This window comes from Stylophora pistillata, chromosome 1 (genome assembly GCF_964205215.1).
Source record: "Stylophora pistillata chromosome 1, jaStyPist1.2, whole genome shotgun sequence".
NCBI lineage: Eukaryota > Metazoa > Cnidaria > Anthozoa > Scleractinia > Pocilloporidae > Stylophora > Stylophora pistillata.
Window position 1 is genome coordinate 46539113 of NC_142519.1, and position 20000 is coordinate 46559112.

General features: G+C 37.9%; 2 protein-coding genes across 2 annotated transcripts in view; one reads left to right on the forward strand and one right to left on the reverse strand.

Moving 5' to 3' along the window:
* Positions 1-1069, reverse strand: part of LOC111346214 (uncharacterized) — a 2708-nt gene extending 1639 nt beyond the window's left edge. The window contains exon 1 of the mRNA XM_022953515.2: positions 521-1069. Coding sequence (XP_022809250.2) covers positions 521-841 — 321 coding nt within the window. The 5' untranslated portion in view covers positions 842-1069. The remainder of the gene's footprint in view (positions 1-520) is intronic.
* Positions 1070-8396: 7327 nt separating this feature from the next.
* Positions 8397-15797, forward strand: LOC111330351 (techylectin-5B). Its single transcript, XM_088759802.1, has 4 exons — positions 8397-8769; positions 11527-11617; positions 12162-12588; positions 13025-15797. The coding sequence occupies exons 1-4, from the start codon at positions 8449-8451 to the stop codon at positions 13239-13241; spliced, it is 1056 nt and encodes a 351-aa protein (XP_088615928.1). The 5' UTR covers positions 8397-8448; the 3' UTR covers positions 13242-15797.
* Positions 15798-20000: the final 4203 nt, after the last annotated feature.

A 20000-nucleotide genomic window follows, 5' to 3' on the forward strand; every position in this document is an offset into this window, starting at 1 on the left:
CAAGTACATTATCGGTGCTATAGGCTTAAATTCTCATTCAAAACCAAAGCTGTCTTTCTCTCATTCTCTCCCTCACGAAATTGTAAGAGGGCAAAACCTCAATAAAACGATTGATATACAGATAGAATAACGCGGCGATGTTTATAGCAGAGTTTTTCGAAAGTAGAGTAAGGTTTCTGAGTTTTCTGTATTGTTTGAACCTGATTACTAGCTTCTCATTGCGGAAATTATTTCCGTAAAATAGTTTAATTTATATATCTTATTTCTATTATCAAGGTGTAACCAGTTTTTTTTTTTTTTTTTTTAGGGCCCTTCTAGATTTCTTTTCTTAACGCAAAGATCGGCAAATTTCTCTTTAGATTGTCGAAGGATCCTTGGATTCTTAAAAAACTCTAATGACATACTTTACGTAGAGGAAGGTTGATGCATTAGAGTTAGGAATCATTCTAAAGAGATCTAGTGACGATTTCAGATAATAATATTCAAACATTGTTTATACACTAAGACAGATCTAGGTTACCTTTATTTCTCTGTATATGAAATTATTATCCTCAGTGAGGTTGGAAATTACTGCAAATCGATCAGAGTCACTTAGTTGGCACTTGAATTTCTCTGAGTCGTCCTTTATGGTTCCAAAGTTGTAAGACTGACAACGCTCCTCATCCACACACTCCAGCTGACAGGAACTTTCCGAATCCACTTCTATTTCTCTTATCAGGCTTCCGTTCAGTTTTTTTCCTTCTATCTTGTCGGCAAAGTTTACAGCTCTCAGATCTGGCTCTGAAATGCGGCCAATGCCGTACACAACGGCACAAAGAAGAAATATCATAAAGAGATGCATGAGTAGTCTTTGCCGTTAGACAAATAATGATGAACAAGAATGAATGTTTGTTTCATTTCTATGACGTAACTAAATATTAAGCAGGTGCAAGGAAATCGACAGATTAAGAGCAATAGAAGCTATTCGATATGCGTCAAAAGTGACTTTCAGTCCTTTTGCTATGCTGTTATCAATTTTCTTTCGGATTTTATTAGATTGCGGCGTTCCCCTTTTCTTTCGCTGAGACTCTATGAGGGTTGATTCATCTTTTTGTTCTTTAAAAGACCCTAAATAAAGCATGAAACGAATCATTTTAACCTGATATTCTCAGCCAGATAAATGAACCTTTAATTTTCTTTTACAGATAGTTACATTGTTGTCCCTATAACTGATTAAAATTCAGAAACAATGACCCTTTCCACATCAATTTCTAGTAGAATCTTTTAGATCCTGCTCGGAATTACGACCGATGCCCTGTCAATCTGTTTAGATACGAATGAGAATCTAACGATTACTGTTTAATCTCAGAGGAAAGTTGGAGTTAAATGGTTTTTCCGTCACAAAAGCATTGAAGAGGGCGGGATTGCAGTGGAAAGAAGTTTTTGGAATAGGAGCGTGCATTGCGAGTTTCCTAATACTTTTACATCAGTTGCTAATTAAGGTCTGTTTTTCTTTGAAATAGCAATCATTATTTGCATCGTCACCATTATTTAGATATTTTCTTGGCTTTTGATTGAAAAATTTTTTTAACAATGCACAACAAAGTATTCCTCAATCCAGTCAGAGCAACGTTTCATTCGGAAAGTTGATGCGCTTTTTTCCGAAGCAAGAAAATAAAACGGCTTGGGTCATAAAACCAAGACAGCACTGTCAGATGTGTGGCAGCTAAACTGCGATACCTGCTCGGACGATAAATACGAAAACGCAGCTACTCGAAATTGGTAACATAATTATCAAAATTAGCATAATGCAATTGAATGAGACAAGAATACGATGGGCAAAGTATCAAAAAATTTAATTGAGTATGTGCACGATATCGTGTCGTGCAGTTCGCCAAGTGTTTCTGTTTTATAATTAAGAACAGGAATTCGAGCCAAAGAATTAGCATGGGCAATACCGGTTGTTGGTTTCCACGAGCAACGGCTTCTAGAGGATTAGAGGATTGTGTGAACATTTATCCGATGTACTTGTTTAGTTGCCGCAGATTTATTACAAATTTTATGCGAAGCCAAGCAGGGAAAGTTTACAGTTGCATCTGTTTCAATGCGTAGATGTGATTAAGATATTGAACATCACGCAGACATTTAAGCTTCTAACATATTTTGCGAAGTAAACTCCGTATTTTTTAATACCACCATCCGTCTAGGCATCAAAGGAATTTATGCCACTTTGTTATCTGAAAGTGAATGAAATATTACATTTTAGACACACACTTATTCTTTTATTGCTATTTCTACATCTTTGTTGCTTTCATATTACTGCAGTAACTCCTAAGGTAATGCAACCATACTTGAAAGCTATATTAGAAACAGAATCAGTTTACGCATCGCAAATTTCTTAATCTAAGCTTGTTTTCTTAGGTTAAGCGCATTGCATGTTTGTGGAATCTCATTATACACTCTAGTTCTCAGATGCCGAGGCTATTTTCCTCACCAAGAAGTTAAAAACCGTAAGATGCCGCTGTTATTAGAATTTATCAATTTTTTAAGACACTCCCGTGCATAAACTTTAACAGGAACTTCTCTGAACCATATTTTGACACATGTGAGAAATGAATAAGAACAAATCAAATTATCACAATATTATGAAATAGTCCTTAAGCCAGAAAAGAAGGGCAGTCAAAAAATTCTTGTGAACAGTTATAACTCCCCCACCTCTCGATTACAATTTCTCTAGTGATGTAATTTCCAACGTTCTCTTATTCTTTTCTCTATTTCTGCTTCAGTGTGAACTCCAGAAAGAACATGTCTCGGTAAACAATTCACTTTATAAAAAACATGAACATATTGATATTGTTATTATCCCTGCGAAGAAGGTCTAAATGACTCTTAAAAAATAGTATGGGAAACATCGTTAGTCAGTTTTAAAATTTTTATCTTCCTTTTTCAAGGATCAGGCAAATTTTTGATGACAGGCCGAGGTAACTATAATAATTTTTTCTATCAACCCTTCAAATAGAAAAAAATGGAGAGGTCGTAATAGCCACGTTTGAATTTCTCGAATGCAGAAATTAACAGTCTTTCCTATGGAATTGAAATATCCATCCTTCACTCTATTCATTTTGTGTCACTGACGGTGCTCTTCCAAATATGCATATTTGGAAGAGCACCATATTCTATGTCAATACCAATCAGGGTTTCGTGCTAATCATTCAACTGTCACAGCTTTAAACAACAACAAACATATGAAACATATGTGTGAACTGCGGTTATGAGACGTATATGAGAACGATCCTTCGCAGCAAAGCACTATTTGAGCAATAGTGGAAATCAGACCTGAAAACCTGATTTATTATCTACGGGTTTATCATCTACGGGTTTATATCGAATTAATTTGATGGCCTGCTCCCAGTTGGCTTGTTAGCTCAATTGGTAGAGCGCTGCACTAGTATCGCAGAGGTCAGTGGTTCGAATCTCTTACAGGCCTGAAATTTTTTCCAGGTCTGATTTCCACTATTGCTCAAACAGTGCTTTACTGCGAAGGATCGTTCTCATATATGTCACAGCTTTGTTGGAAGCGACAGATTCTTGGGCATCTAATATTGATAACAGGAAAATCAATGGAGTAATTTTTCTAGATTTGAAAAAAGCTTTTCACACTGTTGATCATCAGATCCTTCTATCGAAACTAAACTATTATGTTATAGATGGCAAATCTTTCAGATGGTTTCAGTCATATTTGGAAAACCGAACACAAAAATGCTCTGTGAACGGGTCGCTATCCAATAGCTACTCATTGACTGGCGGCGTCCCTCAAGGGACCATCCTCGGTCCATTATTGTTCTTATTATATATCAACGATCTTCCAAATTGCTTATCAAATTGTAAACCGAGAATGTATGCCGATGACACGCACCTCACATAGGCGGGAAGCAATCTTGAGAACGGTCAGTTTTGTCTAAATGAAGACCTAGAAAACGTCTTCAACTGGCTACAAGCGAAGAAACTCACGTTGAACATGACTAAAACCGAATTCATGCGAATAGGGTCGAGGCAGGGACTGAATACTCTCACAGCTTCACCAACAATTACAATGAAAAATATTCAAGCGAGTCAGGTTACAACTACAAAATCGGTTGGTGTAATAATAGACGATAAACTCGATTGGCATAGTCACATTTAAAAACTAACGAAAAAAATCGCCGCTGGTATCGGGGCCCTAAAGCGAATTAGGCACCTGATCCCAGCATCAACCTTACATCTCATTTACCAAGCTTTGGTAAAACCTCACTTTGATTACTGTGACATTGTTTGGGGTAGCTGTGGGAAAACGCTACGAGACAAACTGCAGAAATTGCAGAATAGAGCAGCCCGTGAGTTGACATTCTCTAACTAAGATGCTGATGCAACTGAGCTACTCGAGTTTTTAGGGTGGAAAAATCTTGCACGCCAGCAGGAAATCCATAAAGCCACCATGATGTTTAGATGTCTGCACAGGCTAGCTCCAGGGTATCTATATTCAAAGTTTACGTGGCGTGACTTTGCTTATGACCTCAGGGACTCTGAAAATAAGCTCAATGTTCCACTACCGCGCACTAATTACTACAGAAAAAGCTTTAGCTAAAATGGCGCCACATTATGGAACAGTCTACCACGCGATATAAGGAACACAGAGTCTCTGGGGTTGTTTAAACGTAAAATCAATGACATTCTTTAAGTCTAACGCACGGCATTCACGGAAAACAGACCTAGTGTTATAGTATGTAGTTTGAATTTTAAATATCTTAGCGTATGTGATATGTATTTTTATGGGCTGATGGATTGATCGTGTTTAAATAAAGATTACATTACATTACATGACATACTTAGCTTTTCATTCATGGTCAATTTAGGGAAGTGTTGTCTATCCTTTCTGGTTTACCCATGCTGAAGTCCTGGCATTCAGTGTAATGCCTGAGCGCTTCTGGGATATGTAACACACATAGCTTATCATTCATGGTCATTATAGGGAAGTGTTGTCTATCCTTTCTGGTTCACAAAGGCTGAAGTCCTGGGATTTAGTGTAATGCCTGAGCGCTTCTGGGATATATAACATACGTAGTTTTTCATTAATGGTCGATTTAGGGAAGTGTTGTCTATCCTTTCTCGTTCACCCAGGCTGAAGTCCTGGCATTCAGAGTAATGCCTGAGCGCTTCTGGGATATATAACTTACTTAGCTTTTTATTCATGTTCAATACAGGGAAGCGTTGTCTATCCTTTCTGGTTCACAAAGGCTGAAGTCCTGGCATTCAGAGTAATGCCTGAGCGCTTCTGGGATATAAAACATACTTATTTTTTCATTCTCTGTCAATATTGGGAAGTGTTGTTTATCTTTTCTGGTTCACCCAGGCTGAAGTCCTGCTATTCACAGCAATGCATTAGTGCTTCTGAGATACATAACATACTTAGTTTTTCATTCATGGTTAATATAGGGAAGTATTGTCTATCCCTTCTGGTTCACCCAGGCTGAAGTTTTGGCATTCAGAGTAATGCCTGAGCTTTTCTGGGATATATAATGTGAATAATATAATGTCTCCTCTTTGAGCTCTTCACCTATTTACAGCAGAGCGACAGGAATAAATGGTCGTTTTAGGCAAAAATTTTAAAAACAGCTTCATTTACTGTTAAAAGTCGCCCTGCAAACCGCAACGGGAAGAGAACGTCAAAAAATCACTAAATAACACAAGGCAAAATAACTGCTGGTACATTTCTTTGCGAAGCTAGATCGTGAAATTTCTAATGCGACGTTTTTGTAGGACGTAAACACACGACGACGACTAATTCCCTGACAAACCTGGGCAATGTGAGATATTACTATAATTTCAGAGCTGAGCAAAGAGTTTCCAGCAATCTGATTGGTCGAGTGGTTCCTTATATGACGCTATATAAACCGCTCCACGCGGTTTATATAAAATGTTCAAATAAAACGTTAATAATTGTTACTAGAATGTTTTGATTTTAGAAATTTCTCTGTTGTTCAGCTCTGTAATTATACTAAAACAATTATTCGCCTCAGGTTCAGTGAATATTGTCGAATAATCCCCTCGACTTCGCAGTCGGGGATTATTTCACGATATTCACCTCGCCTTCGGCGAATAATTGTTAAATATAAAGCATGAAACAACAGGAAATAAAGCGCACAGCCTCAATTAATCGATATACCGTTTTTCTTTGAATAGGCGCCCCTCCCCCCCCCCCCCTCGGCTATCTAAACTTGTAGATCTGAATAAGCGCGACATAGAACCCTTTATTTTTCAGCTTTCATAACATTTTAAACTTTGACTACCTTAGATGAATATGTTCGGAGAGATTCTTGCTTGTAGAGTTATATTACGCCGGTGTATTACCTTGCCTTTTTGTATGGCTGGCTTCGCAAGCGGTGCAAGATACAGCGAATTCTGTGAGCTGATTGGCTATTAACCCCTTGCTTTTTTTTCGTTTTCTGCGGTGGCTAACATCGCAGCCATGTTTTCCTTGTGTAACCTGCACGCAAGCTCTCTCTTGGCTCTCAACGCTTGGCTCAGGTTTGAGTCATCCTGTTTGGTCAATAACGCATTGCTGGATCTACTACCGCGCTCCATCTTAATTTCTAAACCACCCTGGCGCACAACGTTTGACTTATTTACAGTTGGTTTTTTGGAAAAAGCTAACGTCCCACCCCTCTCAAGAAAGCTTTGAGAAAATAAAAATTCAAGGACTTTCCAAGGATTTGTTGAATTCATTGGTGGACTTCCCCCGCAATTCACGGACTTGCAAGACAGTACGAACCCTATTAAAGTTCAAGGGAGTTTATAAACTCTGTTCGTAACGTGTCATTAAACGAAAGTTGGTCTTTGTCTGTTTAAACTAATTTCTACTTTCTCCTCTTTCGCATTTTTCAGCTACACATTGCACGCCTAATAATATTTCACTTCGACAGCTTTGTCAGCTTGTTCAACATCTCTTATCTTGATTTCAAAACAATTATTACTACCCCCGGTCTCTTTTTATTCACGATTTTAATCATCGTTGCTGAGGGGGTAGCGCAAAAAGATTTTCAACACAAGTGCCTTAATCACATCGTACCTATAATGTCTGTAATCTCTCGCAACTATCTATAGGATTCCGGCACCACTATAGATCATCTGAAGGCCAGTGACAAAGAATATTATAAGTACTGTATGAATATAGTTAAAAAAAAACTGCAACAGTGTGTACACTATAAATACGACATAAAATATCAGTGAGAAAGAGCCGCCATGTATTGTGGACTCTGCGTCAAACAGAAAAAGAAATTATAGGTTGTAATACTCCGAGCTCATTCCCAATAACTGGTATTCGGATGCTCAAAAACTATAGCACCGAGCGTCAGCCGTCAAAGATCGTCGGTTCAGGAATTTATTTTGTCTCTGATGCGAAAACAAAGATCGGGTAAAATTTATTACAAAACAAAACACTCAAGCCGCCAGTTAAATGTCGTAGTAAATAAGCGTCGCAGCCTTTTAGTATTAATGAAGTCAACTAAATACGCTAGCATTGACTAAGAAATGTTTCTTCGACGTGGCTGTATCATTAGCCGCAACACGCTCCGGGCGAGCGCTTTGTCTCATCACTATTTTTAAGCGCCGACCATGTACACTTTTTACGGATGCGGCTTCTTTAATCACCTTTTTATACCATGGGATGATGACATGTTTGCGTAGAAGTTGACGCCTCTATCAGATTAGAAGCGAGATACGATCCAAGATTTTACCCAAGCAAGCCACTAGGTATCTAGCAGAGAATGCGGAGTAAAAGTACGGATTCTCTGCTGGATACCTTGATTTTTTTTGGTTGCTAACGGCTTGAGGCTCGTTATGGTAATCGGCGTTAGATTCTCAATCCTATCTAAACAGATTGACAGTGCATCAGTCGTGAAGCCGAACAGGATCTGAAAGATTTCATAAAATTTTGATGAAGAAAAAGTCAATGTTTCTGAATTTTAATCAGTTATAGGAACAACAACAAGGCAAACATAAAAGGAAACTAAAAAGCAATTTAAAAAAGTTCCGTTAATCTGGCCGAGAATATCAGGCAAAATAATATATTAAATATGAAAGAATAGGAAAAACACCGCGACCTAGTAGAATTTGAGAGTAAAGCAACAGGACTAAACTGAAAGTCACCTTAGAAGCATATCGAATAGAGGTTTGGCACAGCAGCCATGTTGGATGGCAGGAACAATGAAAATATTTTGCATAAGAAAGAATTTTTTTTCCCATGGGTAAAATAATCTGTAGTTTCTGCCATCCAACATGGCTGCTGTGCAAAACCTCTACAGCCTATAATTGTTTTCCATCTGCTGATTTCCTTGCACCTGCTGAATTAAATACCTGCTCACGTGATGAAATGGAAATTAAACAAACTTTTAAGGTTCGTCATCATAAGTTTTCTGAGGCTGAAGACTAAACATGCATCTTTGTTTAATTGCCCTTTTTTGTGCAGTTGTGTACGGCATAGGTCGCATTTCAGAGCCAGATCTGAGAGCTGTTAATTTTGCCGACAAGATAGAAGCACAAAAGCTGAACGGAAGCCTGATAAGAGAGAAAGAAGTCGATTCGGAAAGCTCTTGTCAACTTGAGTGTGTGGATGAAAAGCGATGTCAGTCTTACAACTTTGGAACCATAAAAGGCGATTCAGGGAAATTCAGGTGTCAACTAAGTGACTCCGATCGATTTGCTGCAATTGCTAACTTTACTGAGGATAAAGATTTCATATACAGAGGAATAGAGGTAACCTAGATCTGCCTTAGTGTATAAACAATGTTTCACTCAATGTTTGAATATTATTATCTGAAATCGTCGCTGTATCTCTTAACAATGTTTCCTAACTCTGCTATATCAACCTTCGTCTACTTAGCGTATGTCGCTAAAGTTTTCAAGAATCTAATTAACTAAGAGGATCCTACGACAATTTGAAGAGAAATTTGCTGATGTGTTGCGTTAGGGAAAGAAACCTAGAAGAGCCTTAATAAAAAATAAAAAAAGTGACAGACCTCGATGAAAAAATTCTAAAACTATTTTCGTTTTTGCAATGGAAAGCTAGTTATCAGTTTCATACAATGCAAACAGAAACCTTTCTCCATTTTCGACAAAAAATGGTCAAAATTTTAATTTGTGACCACGCTTAATCCAAATTTACGTGATATAAGTCGCATCATTAGAAAACATCTGGGTATTTTGGAATCTAATCCCAGCTTAAAAGAGCTTTTTGTTTCGAATTCCATCATAGTATCCTTTCGCAGTTTTAAAAACCTTAAAGAATTGTTGGCGCCATCCCGTTATGGCCCTTACACCGAATGTGAGGGGACTGCTGAGGTTAAGGGATGTTTTAAATGTAATAGAACAAGATGCGATCTTTGTCCCAACTTCTTGGTTGAATCTAATTCCTTTTTAAGTTTTCTAAGAACATCATTTATTTGGCCTCGTGCAACAAATGTCGCCTACAATACATTGGTTCCACAATGTATTGTAGGCGACAGAGTTAGATTAGAGCTAGAGTTAGATTTCGCAACCATAAGTCTGCTATTTCTCATTCAATGCATTGATCAAGTGCAGGCGACAGTAAAGAATTCAGGTAAAATCGAGAAACTTCTAATTACCAAAGAATCATATTGGAGCGCACAGTTGTTCTCTCTGGCACCCGTCAGCTTGAATAAGCGCCAGGAGTTTCACTCCAAAAAAAAGAATAAACTATAATTACTGCGGACTGAATTTTTTCAAATTGGGCGGGCATCAAAGGTCCCAGTCTCAGCGTTGATTGGGAATTTTAGCACAATTCTCGCCTTTCAAGTCAACGCTGGTTCCTTAACATTTTCAGTAGATTCGACAATTTTTTATTGTGATAATTTTTCGCGTAGTAAATACTGTTTTTAAACAACAAACATATGAAATACATATATATGAACTGCGGTTATGAAACGTATATGTGCACGATCCTTCCCAGTAAAGCACTATTTAAGCAATAGTGAAAATCAGACCTGAAAAAAATTCAGGCCTGTACGGGATTCGAACCACTGACCTCTGCGATACTAGTGCAGCGCTCTACCAATTGAGCTAACAAGCCAACTGGGAGCAGGCCATCAAATTAATTCGACATAAACCCGCCTGAATTTTTTTCAGGTCTGATTTTCACTATTGCTTAAATAGTGCTTTACTGCGAAGGATCGTGCACATATACGTTTCATAACCGCAGTTCATATATATGTATTTCATATGTTTGTTGTTTGATTTATCATCTACGGGTTTATGTCGAATTAATTTGATGGCCTGCTCCCAGTTGGCTTGTTAGCTCAATTGGTAGAGCGCTGCACTAGTATCGCAGAGGTCAGTGGTTCGAATCCCGTACAGGCCTGAATAATTTTTCAGGTCTGATTTTCACTATTGCTTAAATAGTGCTTTACTGCGAAGGATCGTGCACATATACGTAAATTACTGTTTTTGTTTATATGTGTCATCACGCCCTATATAAATCTATTTAAGGAATTTGTAAGTCTTTGTATTACAACTGATGAAGGTCTCGGACCGAAACGTATTTTATTAAACTTTCTTAGACTTTTTATTTGAGTATATGTCTTTCTTAGCTCGAAGTTGTCCGTCCTCGTGTACTACAATATTTTTCCTATATTTGACAATTATTCGCCGAAGGCGAGGTGAATATCGTCGAATAATCCCCGAGACGAAGTCGAGGGGATTATTCGACAATAGGTGGTTTGCAACCAATCTCGAGAGACACAGGTAACAATGGTGAAAGGAACAAGTGCTGGTGGACGAACAAAGGAAGCTAATGAGACATCCATTGTTTACGTCCACCAATATGGCGGCCATGACGTAACGTGCAAACCACCTCTATTCACCGAACCTGAGGCGAATAATTGTTTTAGTATAATTTCATAGCTGAACAACAGAGAAATTTCTAAAATCATAACATTTTAGTTTAACATTTTATATAAACCGCGCGGAGCGGTTTATATAACGTCATATAAGGAACCGCTCGACCAATCAGATTGCTGGAAACTCTTTGTTCAGCTCTGAAATTATACTAAATATATATATATATATATATATATATTTGTTTTTTTTTTATTCGCCGAAGGCGAGGTGAATATCGTCGAATAATCCCCGAGACGAAGTCGAAGGGATTATTCGACAATATTCACCGAACCTGAGGCGAATAATTGTTAAATATATATATATATATATATATATATTTAGTATAATTTCAGAGCTGAACAACAGAGAAATTTCTAAAATCATAACATTTTAGTAACATTTATTAACATTTTAGTTTAACATTTTATATAAACCGCGCGGAGCGGTTTATATAGCGTCATATAAGGAACCGCTCAACCAATCAGATTGCTGGAAACTCTTTGTTCAGCTCTGAAACTATACTAAATATATATATATATATATATATATATATAAGAGGAAACATAAAATAATTATATGTGTATGTATAGTATATCAACTATCTTTCTTCAAATTTAGAGTACATGCGAGCAAGATGATCCGTGCACCGAAAATGAAACATGCGTGGTTGACCACAAATCAAAGGGTCACTTTTGTAAGTGTATTAGAGGTAGGTAGATTTCTGAGACGCTTCCAAATACCCGATTATAGATGTAATTAAGAAACTAGAACTAAACGAGGTACATCCTGTCGGATGATAATGTTCGAGGCTGAGATATTGTTTGAGAAATGAAGAATTGGCAGAGAATCCAAATTTTGAGGGAAATTTTGACGACACCTCTCGATCAGCCAAGGACGTTATTAGCCAGTATTCCAGCAAGCCAGAGAGAAGGTTTAAGATCACCTTGTTAATATTACAGTCACTGAGCTTTACAAAGCAAATTCGTTTTTATTTTACGTAGATTAAGAAGGAAGAAAAAAGTAAAAATTCTTAAACTATCCTTTTTTACTGGCTTTGTTTCTTTCCAATGATAAAACATGGAAAGACAAATATCGACGTAGATGGGGGCTATCGCGTGATAACGATCCGGTGATTTTCCGCTCCCGATATTTCGTAAAGAGGCCCATATAATCATGCTAAAACTAGTGGGTGGGTTAACAAACGATAACTTCATATTCTAAAAGGATTATACCTTTGGATTTTTATTCTTCAGACTGCCCCAAGAGCTGTCTTGACTATCATCAAATTGGTTCCACAACAAATGGTGTGTACTGGATTTACCCTGATAAAGAGGAACCATTTGAAGTACTCTGTGATATGACAACTAATGGTGGAGGCTGGACCACCTTTCAAAGACGCATGGATGGCTCTGTAGACTTCTTTGTTGACTGGGAATCATACAAAAATGGCTTTGGAAATCTGAAGGGCGAGTTTTGGCTTGGGAATGATTATCTTCACCGTCTGACTGCATCAGCCAACATGATGTTTCGAATTGATATGGAGGATTATGATGGAGACCGAAGATTTGCCGAGTACATGACTTTCTCTGTGGCCGACGAAAGCGATAATTATCGGGTGACGATCAATGGATACCGAGGAACCGCAGGCGATGCATTGCTATCGCTCAATAGGCCTATAAGGTGTGCTACAGGCATTTCAGTTCATGATGCTATGCAGAATGAATAACCAAAGTTAACTTTCGAAAAACTCCCTCACAATAACAACGAAGTGCATTTTATAATTGCCTAAGGTTGAAGATTATACTTGCTCTTAATTAATTCGATCAGCTCTTTGTATTGATGACGTAGCTCTGCTAAAGTACTGCATTCCGATGTACAGGCATCAATGCTGATCAGATAGTCCAACCTGAAACTGAATATGTTGCCGGCCATAATTGCTCCTTCCAACTTAATGCATTTTTAATTATGCATTGCTAATAAACCCATATATCTTTAACTTCCCTGATCAAGGCATATTTTTTTGCTGACAATGTAGCACTTCTTGCATAGTTCTGACCAAGCACTGCTACCAGTATCATCTTCTCTAGTTTCTTACGAAATTCTTTATTCATATTAGAAATATGAAGTTTACAACCAAGGACAGGGACAACGACGTCGATAACAGTAAGAATTGTGCCGTGTATAAAGGTGGCTGGTGGTACAACTACTGCCATAACGCTAATCCAAATGGTTTGTACCAAGGTGGAGGTCACGCACAAGGAATTACGTGGGAGTCATTTCGAGGACAAGATTATTCTTTAAAGCACACCGAGATGAAACTTCGACCAGCTTGATTTCATTTTAGAAGTTTTGTGTAGGAACTTTTAGCTAACTGATAACTATAATAATGATGAAAATAGTAATTATAACAATAATAATAATTAATAATAAGTCTTAAATCATCGTAATAAATAGATGCAAAGATAAATATACTGCATATAAACACAAAAGTTACAGTGATCAAAGAATTCATCTAAATAGCTGATTTATCCTCAAAAGTGAATCTTTTAGAAACTATGCAATGGATAATCCTTATAGTGTATTGCGTTACATAACGTCATATAGCGTTACCACTGTAAGTAACTTCCAAGCATGCCGTAAATCTATTACCCTAAGTAAACTTAAAATAACTGACTACAAGTATTGTACGGTAACTATATCATTTTAATTATTTAATGAAATATAGTTCAATTAGAGGAATGAGAGTGATCGCTTGACCTATGAATACTCTACAAACTGGTGACGAGTATTCTCCGGAACTTGCAGAAGAAAACGAATCGAAGAAATAGAATTGGTAGAAACTCTTTTAAGAATGGAACAATCCATGCTTGAACCTCCATCACCATTCAATGTAGACACAGTCGATTTGTACTGATAGTGGAAGTATTGAAGCATTAGATGAAAACGAAGGCAATTCGCGCCAGACATGGAGGATTGTAAATGAGCTCATGTCGAGGAAAACTAATAATTGTTCCATAAAAGAAATCAAAAGCAACGGTAACTCTATTTACGGCCCTCCTGAGCTGGCCGATGCCTTCAACAATCACTTTTCTTCTATTGGACCCAAGCTTGCTAGCCAGATTTATTCTAATAATGGTCCATCACACCTACATTACCTTGAGGGAACTGACAAACGTTTTGAGTTAAAATGTATTAATCCTTCTAAAGTGTTCTCACTTTTGTCTAAGCTTTGTAAATCGAAAGCCACAGGCTTAGATATGATATCTTCGCGACTTCTTAGGGAGTGCGCCGATCTGATAGCTGATCCATTGTGTTCTATTTTTAATCAGTCCATCAGATCAGGTGTTTTCCCTCAGGAATGGAAATGCGCAAAGGTTATCCCACTTTTCAAAGAGGGAGATCACTCCGACTTAAGCAATTATCGCCCAATTTCTATCATCTCTATAGTAGCTAAGGTGTTTGAGCGTATCATTTACGACCAGGTTTACGGTTATCTCACTGAAAACAATTTGATTTCCAGCCAGCAATCTGGCTTTCGTTCGCTCCATTCAACTGTTACTGCCTTGTTGGAGGCCACAAACAATTGGGCCTTCAACATTGATAAAGGCAGTATAAATGCAGTTGTTTTTCTCGACCTAAAAAAGGCTTTTGATACCGTTGACCATACAATTCTTATGTCTAAACTATTCGAATATGTTATCCGCGGTATCGCTTATGAATGGTTTAGCTCATACCTAGATAATCGCCATCAACAATGTTTTGTAAATGGTTCGCTCTCAATTAGTCAAGTTCTCACTTATGGAACTCCGCAAGGAACAATTCTAGGACCTTTGCTTTTTGTTCTATACATAAATGATCTTCCTAATTGCCTGTCTAATTCAGTTGCACGTATGTATGCCGACGATACTCACCTGACCTTTGCCAGTAACAACAATCACGACCTATCCAATGTTAACACATGGCTCACTGCAAACAAATTGACTCTAAATTCATCTAAAACTGAATTCATGTTAATTGGATCGCGGCAAAGGATAGGTACCTACGATACTTCCCCTAAACTAATCATAGGTGGTGACATAATTAAACAAGTTAGCTCAGTCAAATCTCTGGGTGTACATATAGACGAAAACCTTTCATGGAATATGCACATTGAAAAAATAGCCAAGAAAATCGCATCGGGCATTGGAGCAATTAAACGTTGTAGGCCTTTTGTTAATCGAACCACGCTTGAGTCCGTTTTCAATGTCTTAGTTCAACCGTACTTTAATTACTGCAGCGAGGTCTGGGGGCATTGTAACAAGAGTCTTTCGAATAACCTCCAAAAGTTGCAAAACCGGGCTGCCCGTATTCTGACCTTCTCCAGTTATGACACAAGCGCTGATGCTCTTTTTGTGCAACTTAACTGGAGACGGTTAGATACTCAGCGACAAATACAAGTGGCCACCATGGTCTATAAATCTATACATGGTCTTGCGCCCGACTATCTTGGTTCTCTTTTCACTAAATATGATCCTCCATATAATCTAAGGAACTCTGAAAACAAACTAGCTGTTCCATTGCCCCGCACCAATTTCCTGAAAAATAGCTTTAGCTATAACGGTGCGGTTATCTGGAATAGCTAGTCCCCTGAATTGCGGCAAGCAAAATCACTTCAATCCTTCCGAAATGGTTATCGCAATTTCTTCCTCTAAATCGACAAGACACACACGGCATCTATGTAAAGCAGAATTTCTTTATTTTTTTCTATTTCACTTTTAAATTTTAGATCATGTTTATATAGATTAAAATAGATTGTAACTGTAATAATAGATTGTAATAATATTATCATTTTATCTGATAGATTTACCGTGTCTAAATAAAAAAAAAAAAAAGTTCAAGTTCAAGTTCAAGTTCAACTGAGGTTTGGAAAGCAGCGTTACCATAGCTGGACTGCATATCGTATTCTCACATTATTCTGTCATAATCGACGACCTAAGGTCTTTAAACTCGTAGAGCTTTGCTTGCTATAACAAAACATCTCTTGATTAATCAGTTGAGGGAGATTTCTTCTCTTTAACTAAAAGAACAAAAGTTGCTGTCAAACCACAAAAATGTAACGGATCTCCTCTTACCTCTGAGACACTTACATAGGTAAATGTTTGATTTGCAGCTTGCGACACATATTGCGTTTTCTTTGCAAGGGGAATCTTCGAAGCTGCTCTAAAATTAGGTAAAGAAACATTCATATTCTCAAGCAGTGATAGCGGACTTTTTTGTTTCGTCTTAAAAGTTGAATGCCCGTCGTCAATTTTAGATGAAAACGCATAGACAGTTTTTGTATTCTGAAAAATGTAGGAATGATATTTGTGACACTGAACAAACTGAATTGCGCTCGAACTTCGTCATAAGTAAATATCTCTGGTCAAGGGAAGCTTTGGTCCTATGAGGTTTTTTTCTATTAGATAATTTTTTTGGTGCTCATAATCGCAGCAAACTTCAAGTAATAAAAACCCAAACTGGTTCACTTCAGTTGGCGAACTTTTAGTGTAAAACCTCTTTAAATCAGTGGGTGCACGGATAGGAAAGTGCCAAAATGTTTGTAAGTGTCCGAAAAAGAACGCAGGCTTGCTATATTCCGCACCTGGTAAAGTTAGAAAATATTTTAGAGTGATCCAGAAACGAAATGATTTTCGATAATATGACTCGCACATTGAGCCACAATTCACTATTAATGCACTAAGATAAATCTAGCTTACCTTTATGCCTTTGTAGATGAAGTCTTTATCCCCAGTTAAGTTAGCAAATCCAGCAAATCGATTGGAGTCGCTTAGCTGACACTTGAGTTTCTCTGAGTCGCACTTAACAGTTCCAAAGTTGTAAGACTGACATCGCTCTTATCCACGCAATCGAGGTGACAGGAAGTTTCGGAATCCACTTCGACTTCTTTTATCAGACTTCCGTTCAGCTTTTGTCCTTCTATCTTGTCGGCAAAGGTAATAGCTCGCAGATCTGGCTCTGAAATGCGAGCTATGCCGTACACAACGGTACAAAGAAAAAATATTATACAGAAACGCATGGGTATTCTTTACCGTCAGGGAGTTTATGATAAAGAAGAAGAAATGTTTGTTTCATTTCTATTGCATCATTAGGTAACTAAGCAGGTGCAAGGAAATCGGCAGATTGAAAACAGTATAAGCTATTCGAAGTGCTTCTAAAGTGACTTTCGACTTATTCCTGTTTTATAATTCCAAATTGTATTAGGTCGCGGTGTTTTCGCTTTTTTTTACCGAGACTCTTTGAGAGTTCATTCAACTTTTTGCTGGTTAAAAGAGTCTAACTTAAACATAAAATAAATTCTTTTACCCGATATTCGAAGCCAGATAAAAGAGCCTTTAATTTTCTTTTACAGATATTTATATTACTGTTCCTATAACTGATTAAGACTCAGAGACAATGACTCTTTCTTCGTCAAAATTTTAATGGCATCTTTCAGATCCTGCTCTGCAATACGACCACTGACAGGAAGTTTCGGAATCCACTTCGACTTCTCTTATCAGGCTTCCGTTCAGCTTTTGTCCTTCTATCTTGTCGGAAAAGTTAACAGATAGATAGATAGATAGATGGATAGATAGACAGATAGATAGATAGATAGATAGATAGATACTTTATTATAAACACCTTGCAGCCATGGGCTGAATTACGGAATATTTACAAATGCAGATGGTAAAGAAAGAAATATAAAATATTACAACTTTGTCGTTAAGAAAGAAGGAAAACTATCTACATCTTATAAATATGGCTAAAAATAAAACTGTTCTTCAAGCGCTCGGTTTTGCATATGGGGAGAGTGAAATCGCTTTTACGCCTCAGTGCGTATCTACAACTCTTCCTTTGGGGGAGGAGGCTGAGGAGTCTATGGGTAGGGTTACGGACTATCTCGTCAAACAGATTGGTTGAAATCTTTTCTCTCCTCTCGTGAAGTTTCGGTAGGCCAGCTGTTTCTAGTCCTACACTATATGACAGGTCAGGATAGATGATTCTGAGTGCCCTTCTTTGGATCCGTTCCAAATCTTAGCTGATGTAGTTTGGTAGAGAACGGTGGAATACAGGACTTGCGTATTCCAAGACGGGCCTAATACATGTCACATAGAATTTCACAAGTTTGTTCGGTGCAACTCCGGATTTCTTGAGTTGTTTCAAAAAGTAGAGACGAGAGGAGCATTTTCTACTTAGTTTAGAGGTGTGCATATTCCACTTTAAATCGTGGAATCGTGGAATCGGTTTAACAGCTCTCAGATCTGGCTCTGAAATGTGGCCAATGCCGTACACAACGCTGTCTGTTTAGATAGGAATGAAAATCTAACCATTCCGGTTTAATGTCAGAAGAAAGTTGTAGTTAAATGTTTTTTACCACCAGAAAGGCAATGAAGAAGGTGGGAAAGCAGTGAAGCGGAGTTTTTGAATTAAGAGCGTACATTGAGAATTTCCTGCTACTTTTACTTCAGTTGCCAATTCAGGCCTGTTTAAACCGGCTCAAGAATTTTATCATCACGGAGGAACAAGTACTCCGTCATAGATTTCTGTCAACCTCCCATATTTCTCTCATACTCCACGCACCGTGCTTAATTGGATCATGCAAATGAAAATGAAAACATAATTGAATGTGTATCCATCATTATTCGCACATAACTTTTATTTGCACCTCTGTTTATTTTACTAACTATTACGAATCAACTTAACGGCTTGCTCCCAGTTGGCTTGTTAGCTCAATTGGTAGAGCGCTGCACTAGTATGGCAGAGGTCAGTGGTTCGAATCCCGTACAGGCCTGATTTTTTTCAGGTCTGATTTTCGCTATTGCATAAATAGCGCTCTCTACTGCGAGGATCGTGCATCATACGTATAAAGTATCTAGTTAGTTCAGTGTTCGTTTGTATTTAGCATTTGGTTATTGTATGAATTCCGAGGCTATTAAGGTGAAAGCTATCGCGACTTCTTTCCAGACTGACTGTCTTGTCCCACTTCCATCACTGGACGCGCTTAATGTGTCTGGTATCCTTTTTTTGGACCCACACGAAATTTCGGGCGCTCTTGTTCATTTGTGTGATTCTCGTAAAAGTGTTTGTGTTAGTGTTTTAACAAGAATGTCTTAAAATCTTCCAAAGTCTGTTTGCCAGCAAGCTCACAAATGCCTTCCGATAAAGAAAATATAAGCAAGTACATTAGCATTTAGTCAGAGGTCAATCACAAGCATGAAGCGGGTTGAATTCGAGTAGATTTGTCAAAGTTGGAGTCCGACGACCCAAGTTACTGAGAGAGAGGTGAATTTGATGTAAATAGACTTGTGGTTGAAAGAACCAAGAGATTAATTAACTGAATGGAAAGGAAAGGTCCAGAGTCCTCGGTTTCCTATCGTTACGTGAATGCAGTTCGCTGTTGCTGTTTTCGCTATCCAACAAAGGCTAGCAAGTTTATCAGTATTTTATTACTTATGCCTCGATAAGTAATAAAATACTTTTCCAAGAAAAGAGAATATAAAATGAGGTATAGGGTACACTCTTAGGCAGATGCACTTCAGAAGTTTCCTAAAAACAGTATTCGTTCAGCTAAGCACCGAAAATACGATGCCTAAGTCATACCTGATTTTCGCTATTTATGCAATAGCGAAAATCAGACCTGAAAAAAATCAGGCCTGTACGGGATTCGAACCGCTAACAAGCCAACTGAGAGCAGGCCGTTAAGTTGATTCGTAATAAACCCGTGAAAGTGATCTTACGTATCAAATACCGCAGTTCAAAATATATGAACTTCATATATTTCATTCTATCTGATTTATCACTTTCACGGGTTTATTACGAATCAACTTAACGGCCTGCTCTCAGTTGGCTTGTTAGCTCAATTGGTAGAGCGCTGCACTAGTATCGCAGAGGTCAGTGGTTCGAATCCCGTACAAGCCTGATCTTTTTCAGGTCTGATTTTCGCTATTGCTTAAATAGCGCTATCTACTGCGAGGATCGTGCATCATACGTATCTAATACCGCAGTTCAAAATATATGAACTTCATATAATTCATTGTATCTGAATCAGCAGGTTATTTTACGCGTTGGTAGCGCTG

Coding starts and splice junctions, on each gene's coding strand:
- LOC111330351 (XM_088759802.1), top strand. CDS start 8,449: ATGCATCTTTGTTTAATTGCCCTTTTTTGTGCAGTTGTGTACGGCATA. Junction 8,770..11,526: donor TCATATACAGAGGAATAGAG/GTAACCTAGATC, acceptor CTTCAAATTTAG/AGTACATGCGAGCAAGATGA. Junction 11,618..12,161: donor CTTTTGTAAGTGTATTAGAG/GTAGGTAGATTT, acceptor TTTATTCTTCAG/ACTGCCCCAAGAGCTGTCTT.